The sequence below is a fragment of the Octopus bimaculoides genome, chromosome 4, assembly GCF_046866305.1.
Source record: "Octopus bimaculoides isolate indiv1 chromosome 4, ASM4686630v1, whole genome shotgun sequence".
Classification (NCBI taxonomy): domain Eukaryota; kingdom Metazoa; phylum Mollusca; class Cephalopoda; order Octopoda; family Octopodidae; genus Octopus; species Octopus bimaculoides.
The window spans coordinates 103,791,756-103,799,255 of NC_142931.1; the positions used below are offsets into that span (position 1 = coordinate 103,791,756).

A 7,500-nucleotide genomic window follows, 5' to 3' on the forward strand; every position below is an offset into this window, starting at 1 on the left:
CACAACCTAGAAATCTCCAACCACATTTCACTATATATAGCATAATCTACTATATATATAATAGATTATATATATATAGCAATATATACAACATACAGCCATAATCTATTATACATAGCAATATATACTATATATATTGTATATAGCAATATATAAATATATATTTTTTTTATTAATATTTGGAAGAAGTAACAGAATGCCTCAAGCCTCAAGAAACGGAACTCTGTTACTTCCACCAAATATCAATAAAAAATATACAAATACTTATGTTTTGAGTTTTATTTTTCTAGTTTGCATCTCCAAACTCACACACACACTCTACACAGCTTTACATATTTATATAACTATAATCTACTATTCTCTCTGAGTATAGGAAAATTAATTACTGATCTCTGATGAAGTGATAAAAAATACACTGAATCTAGTTAGATTCATCTTCTTTCACTGCCACTACTGTTGCTGTTGTCATCAAATCCACGTTTATTCTATAATGTTGGTATAAGTTAGATAGGAATTACCATACAACAACACAAGGGCTATGTGCTCCTGTTTAGACTCTGATACATTATTTGCTTATAATGACTATCTAGAGTTGGATTTTCCACAAGCAGCATTTGACCGGGTTGAGTAAAATGATACTTGTACACAGGCCTATGCTTGATCAACCTTGGTCAAGTGGCATGGATGAGGCTGTATGATGTAGGACCTGAAACACTCTGTGATTCTGGATACAATACTGATGACATGTCCAAGTATTGCATCAGTATATGTATACTGAGCTACTCTTATTTGCTAATAAGTGTTGAATCAAAATTTACTTAGAACAATATATTAAAGGCAATTATCGACCTCCATAAAACAGTACTGATCACTCTAAGTGGATGGAACTCATGGAAGAGGGAGATCCAGGAAGACATGGGACAAAATACTGAAAGACAACCTCAGGACGCTGAACCTTATGGAGGAGATGACAAAGGACCGAGATATCTGGAACCTTGCTGTACTCAAGAAAACCTATCCTCCACAGCAGAAGCATTAATACTGCTTCCCTTGATGAAGAGAATTGGCCTGCAAGAGCCCTGTGCAAGTGCTGCATGAAAAGCATTTGCGCTGGCACCACATATGAACGCTCGTGTCAGTATCACATTGAAAGTACCCAGCACACACTGTAAAGTGGTTGGCAATAGGAAGGGCATTCAGCCGTTTAAACCAAGCCAAATCAGACTGGAAACTGGTGCAGCTCTCCTGCTTGCCAGCTCTGGTCAAACTGTCCAACCCATGCCAGCTTAGAAAACAGATATTAAAGGATGATGATCATGATGAGAGACAATCAGATGATTTGAAGTGTTTAGTCTGACCTGTGCCAACATGGGAAGGTGGATGTTAAAATGAAGATGATGATGATTTACCTGTATTATTTAGAGCTGTTATTCCAGGAGCAACTGCAGCAAGTTTACTGACCATTGTGCCATAGCCAAACCTTTCAAATTTGCTGACCTGTTGAAGTAAACAGTTCCATAATAAAAGAATGACTAAGAAACATTGGTGAGAAAACTCAATCAAAAATACAACCCATCATGATGAGTCTGGATGATTTTTCCTATACTTTAAGATTAAAATTAACACACACATTTTATATATATATATATATATATATATATATATATATATATATATATATATATATATATATATTGATGTTGTTGGCACTCTGTCGCTTACGACGTCGAGGGTTCCAGTTGATCTGATCAACGGAACAGCCTGCTCGTGAAATTAACGTGCAAGTGGCTGAGCACTCCACAGACATGTGTACCCTTAACGCAGTTCTCGGGGATATTCAGCGTGACACAGTGTGACAAGGCTGACCCTTTGAATTACAGGCACAACAGAAACAGGAAGTGAGAGTGAGAGAAAGTGGTAGTAGAAGAGTACAGCAGAGTTCACCACCATCCCCTGCCGGAACCTCGTGGAGCTTTAGGTGTTTTCGCTCAATAAACACTCACAACACCCAGTCTGGGAATCGAAACCGCGATCCTATGACTGTGAGTTCGCTGCCCTAACCACTGGGTCATTGCACCTCCCTATATATATATATATATATATATACACATACATATATAAATGTAAGGTCCAGGGACTGAGCTGCAGGAAGAAAGTTAGATCAAATTAGTCTAGTAAATATAAAAAACAACTTTCAGGGACAATAGTGGCTTATTGAGATGGAAGGTTGTGGATTTTTTTATTTTGAAGTATGATAAGTTGAAAAATATTCTTATATTGCACAGTAGGTGACCAGGGTTGCTGGGTGTGCAAAAATGAAGGTATGAGAGGGTACCCAAAAGTAACCTGAAACATTCTCTGTAAGACAAGCCCACTGTAGTTTAGGCTTCTGCCACTAGAATCCACTTGATATGACCCTTAGGCATCAATCTGCCAACCAGTGTTATCCACTGGAGTCGTACTGCCATGTTGTGAGTCTTTGTTTTGTAGAGCTTCTCCCCCATTTCTTGATTTTTGTGATGGCTGAAACAAAGGAACAGCATGCTTCTGTGAAATTCTGTTTCCTGTTGGGGAAAAGGATGCTGCCATGAGCAAAACACAAGTTTACAAGTGGTTTTCATGCTTTAGGAATGGTTATTTATTGCTTGAAGACCAACTTCATTCAGGGTGACCGTTGACCTCTTGAACGAATGAAAACATCACAAAAATTCATGAACTGATCTTGGAGGACTGTTACCAAACAACTGACAAACTTACTGATATGACTGGTGTGTCCTGGAGCTCCTGCTAACGAATTTTGAGTGAGGAATTGTGAATGAAAAGAGTTGCAGCAAAATTTGTACCTCACTTGCTCATGGAAGATCAAAAGCAGTCACGACTGAATGCGTGTTGTGAACTGAAAGAACAGTTGGAAGTTGATCCAAACCTTTTTTTGAAGGTCATCACTGGCGATGAAAGCTGGTGCTATGGCTACAACCTGGAAACAAAGCAGCAATCAAGTCAATGGAAGCATTTGATGTTACCACACCCCCCAAAAGCCTATCAAGTGAAGTCCAATGTCAAGATGAAGCTGATTTGTTTCATCGATGCGAAAGGAATTGTCCACACAGAATTTGTTCCTCCTGGTCAAACTGTTAACCAGACATTTTACTTGGCAATTCTGAAGCATTTGTGAGATACAGTAAGATGAAAATGCCACAACCTGTGGCAAAATAGAGAGTGGTGGTTTCATCACGCCAGTGTACCTGCATACACTGCCTTGAGTATGAGACAGTTTTTGACCAAAAGTGGCATGACTCCACTTACCCACTTTAGAAAACAGATATTAAAGGATGAGGATGGTTCCTCTCTTTTAGTCCATGTCTTCTTTCTTTCCTTCTTTCACCCTCTTTATTTCATTCTTCCTTTCTTATTTTCTTTCTCCTTTTTTCTTTCTTTTCCTTCCTTCCTGCTTTCTTTTTTCTTTCTTTCCTCCCTTCCTCCTCTTCATCTTTCTTTCTTTCTTTCTTTCTTTCTTTATTTTTTCTTTCTTTCTTTCTTTCTTTTGTCCTTTCCTTCTCCCTCTTTCTTATACTTAACTGATCCCTATTTACCTGATCTTGCTCCCTGTGACTTTTTTTGTTCCCCTGAATGAAAAATATCCTTAAAAGAAAATGTTTTGCAGATGTGGAAGAGGTGAAGAAGAAAAAAAAACGATGGAAGCATTAAAAGGCATCACTTCACAAGAGTTCCAGGACTGCTTCACACAAGAAAATGCATCTGGACCAATGTATGGCTTCAAATGGAAAATACTTTGAAGGCAGTAAAAGTATAAACATATAACACAAATGAGTAAAATAATACGGCTAAATTTCGGTTTCCTTTGGGTACCCCCTTGTATATGGCTACATCTGTTTACATAGACTCATATTATTTGCAAACACACATATATGTGTGTGTATATATGTAATTATACTTGCAACCCCTACACACACACACACACACACACACACACACACACACACACAGAGATTAGTTATGGGATTCATTAAAATCTAGGCACATGAACAGCGTAGGACCTCAGAAATGGCTTTACAGTGAGGTAAAACAACCAAGAAGGAATCATGTGTTGGTAAGATGCAGCAAATATGTAAGTACAAAATCCAATTTAAACTGCAGATCCAACTCAAGGCCGGTTCTAGGTGCTGTGTCGGTATATAAAAAGGACACAAATGGTGTTTAAAATTTACAACAGCTGTTTCAGTAGAATTTTATTGATGTGTTCATAAATTACATCATAAAACATAATCTACCATCTTCAAGTAAAATTTTCAACAAATATTTCACCTGCTTAAACTTCAAAATTTTACATGAAGATGGCAGATTATATACTATGATGAAATCTATGAATATATCAATAAAATTTTACTGAAACAGCTGTCATAAATTTTAAACCTAATTTGTGTTCTTTTATGTATACATATACTGTTGTCTCAATTACACAATAACTGTTGTCTCAATTACGCAAAAATGTGGCATGGTGCAGAGACCTGTTACCAGACATAGGATCTTCCAGCAGCCACCCTCTTGATCCAGGGCAGCACTACCTCCTCCAGGCACTTGATGTAGGCCTCCATGTTGAGTTTGAGGCCATGTGGGAAGATGAATGGAGGCATAATGTCACCATCACTAATGATCACTCCAAACACCATGATGTTGACTAGATGTCTGATTTTTATCGCTCTCAGTGCATGTCCTCAGATTGACATCCAAACACTCTGAAATGTTCACATTGGAGCTTTCAGCATGAATACCAAGCAATACAGCATGTTATTTCCAAATTTCTGTCAGAGCGAATTGTGTCATGGTACTGTTTTTCTCACAGTATAGTAGGGTCAGTTGGCTGACCCTACCATACTTTGTAGTAGATAAAATCAAAGACAAACAATGCACATGCATGAAATAAATAATATAAAATGGCAACAATTTATCCATCACATCCTGTATGTACGTGCGTGTGTGTGTGTGTGCATGCATGCATGCATACATACATACTGGTATTAACAATCAGACAGAGTTGCATTACAAATGCATTTAGATGCTTTAATATTGAGTGATAAAGCAGTTATAGCTTGGTGTGTGTGTTTGTGTGTGTGTAATAAAAATATGGTCCTAAATGTAAATATGACATAAAGTGTATATAATCAATAGTAAATCCAAGAAATTAATTGGCAATCAGAAATCTATATAAATCCATTATTGTTAATTTAGAATTCCTTGTCACGGAAGAAAGAAAAATGTTTTATACTTACTTGAAGCTGTTTCTGAAAACGTTCATTCATGTTGGCAACACATTTATCGATAACTTCAACCTTTGTGATGAGGGCAACACCTCGAGCAGTATTGGCAAAACTAAGTAAGCTGTCTTCAAGAACCAACTGCCAGCTGGAAACATTGAAAAACAGGATACAGTCATGAAAATGAAACTTAAATTATCAAAATATTTCTGAATTTTAGGATATTGAATAGTTTGAATAAATAAATAAATAAATTGAATAAATAAACCATCTAGCATTGAAACCAGCCAAATCCAGCCATAATATTCTAACAATTTTATGCTTAAATTGGCTGGATCTGGTCTCTCACACCTACCGCACAATGTCCTTCTAAAAATAAACAATCATATCATTGAAATCTTAAAGGCATGACATAATGCATGGTTAATTCAAAACAATGTGAATAAATAAGTATTAGATTTGACAGAATGCTAAAGGGTTAAGGGAATAATATAATTGTTTGATAAAGCACAAAGCCAGCTTTTACTGGAGAAAGTATAGTTATAGTCAAGTTAAAGGATGAAAGTTAGTAATTGATGAATCTGAAGTTAGACAAAGATATCTTTTAGCTTTTGATTGTTTCAGTCATTGAACTGCAGCCGTGCTGGGGCACTGCCCTGAAAAGCTTACTTAGACAAATTGACTCCCACCATTTACTTTTTATTTTTTTTATTTTTAAGTCTAGCATTTATTCTATCAGTCTCTTTTTGCCAAGCTGCTAAGTTGTGGGGACAAATGCACACACACACGCACACACATGACAGGTTTCCTTCAGTTTCCTTTCATCAAATCCACTCACAAGGCTTTGCTCAACCTGAGGCTATAGTAGAAGACACTGGCCCAAGGTGCAATACAGTGGAACTACCTGAAGACATGGTTGAGAAACCAACTTTTTTCTTACCACACAGTCACACCTGCACCTATGATATGGTATGGTTCTTTTTTTTTTCTTCCCTCCCCTTCAGTACTTTTTCATTACTGAAAATTGTGTCTTTAGATCCACTTGTTCAATACTTCTGACAATATGGTCTGTTATGTCCACCAAGTTTTCCATTGTTTAGCTATTTCTCATACCCTCATCAAGTGATTGTGTTGTTATATAACTTAGGTGCAGGCATGGGTGTGTGGTAAGAAGTTTGGGTTCAGTCCCACTGTGTGGAACTTTGGGCGTCTTCTACTATAGCCTCAGGCCGACTACAGCCTTGTGAATGGATTTGGTTGACGGAAACTGAAAGAAGCCTGTTGCATATATAATGTGTGAGTGTGTTTTTGTGGCTGTGTTTGTTCCCTACCGCTGCTTGACAACTGGTTTTGGTGTGTTTACATCCCCATAACTTAGCAGTTTGGCAAAATTCCAAGAGAATAAAGTACCAGGCTTAAAAAAGGAAGTAAGTAATGGGGTCGATGAAATTTGACTAAAATTCCTCAAGGTAGTGCCCTAGCATGGCTGCAGTCTAATGACTGAAACAAGTAAAAATGTAACATTTGGGTGGTAGCTATGTTCTTCAAAGACAGACAAGCGGCTGGTTTTATACAGCATTTATTTCTGCTGCATTCATCTAATGTACTCTATTATGGTGATGGTAGCAGTAACTCTTATTATCCAATTTGAGGAATGATGCAGGCACTGAAGAGTCTCCATAGCATTGAAGCTGAAATGTCTGCTGCAATATATTTGATAGTGAATTTTGCTTCGTCACTGACAAGGTGGAAAGAATTGAAGTCTTATCTCTTTTTCACAAGATCCATTCCAGTGTTGTAAAACAGGCCAGATTATACAGTTGTATTGTAGTGATGTAGGAGATCTTCCACCTTCTCACATAACTGATGCCTGACACAATAATTTGAATATGACTCCTGCAGTAGTTTTGTCTCTATTATATTCAGATAACATAAATGGCGTCAGTGAAATTGGTAGTACATCAGGCAACCAAGAAGTCAATGAACTGACCATCCCTGGTATTGCATACTGCATTGTCTGTGACCAACACATCTACCTTTCAGACAGCACAATTTTCTTAGCTGATAACATTGTGTAACAAAATTTTTATTTTTTTGTTTTTGATCAGTAAGCATTATTTTCTATTTGCTTCTATCTCAAAATTAAAGGAAATGACTACTATTCCCTTCAAAATTTGCTTTTGTCACCTGGACATCACTGTTTTGAAACTGACTAATTTTCCAT

The 7,500-nt window shown here is 37.1% G+C and overlaps 1 protein-coding gene across 2 annotated transcripts in view; it reads right to left on the reverse strand.

The window, feature by feature from the left end:
- Window positions 1–7,500, reverse strand: part of LOC106883773 (protein broad-minded) — a 263,530-nt gene that overhangs the window by 83,613 nt on the left and 172,417 nt on the right. For both annotated transcript variants that reach the window (XM_089351129.1, XM_089351130.1), the window contains exons 19-20: window positions 5,292–5,424; window positions 1,410–1,497 (exon numbers count right to left, since the gene is read on the reverse strand). In XM_089351129.1, the coding sequence (XP_089207255.1) occupies window positions 1,410–1,497; window positions 5,292–5,424 (221 nt within the window). The remainder of the gene's footprint in view (window positions 1–1,409; window positions 1,498–5,291; window positions 5,425–7,500) is intronic.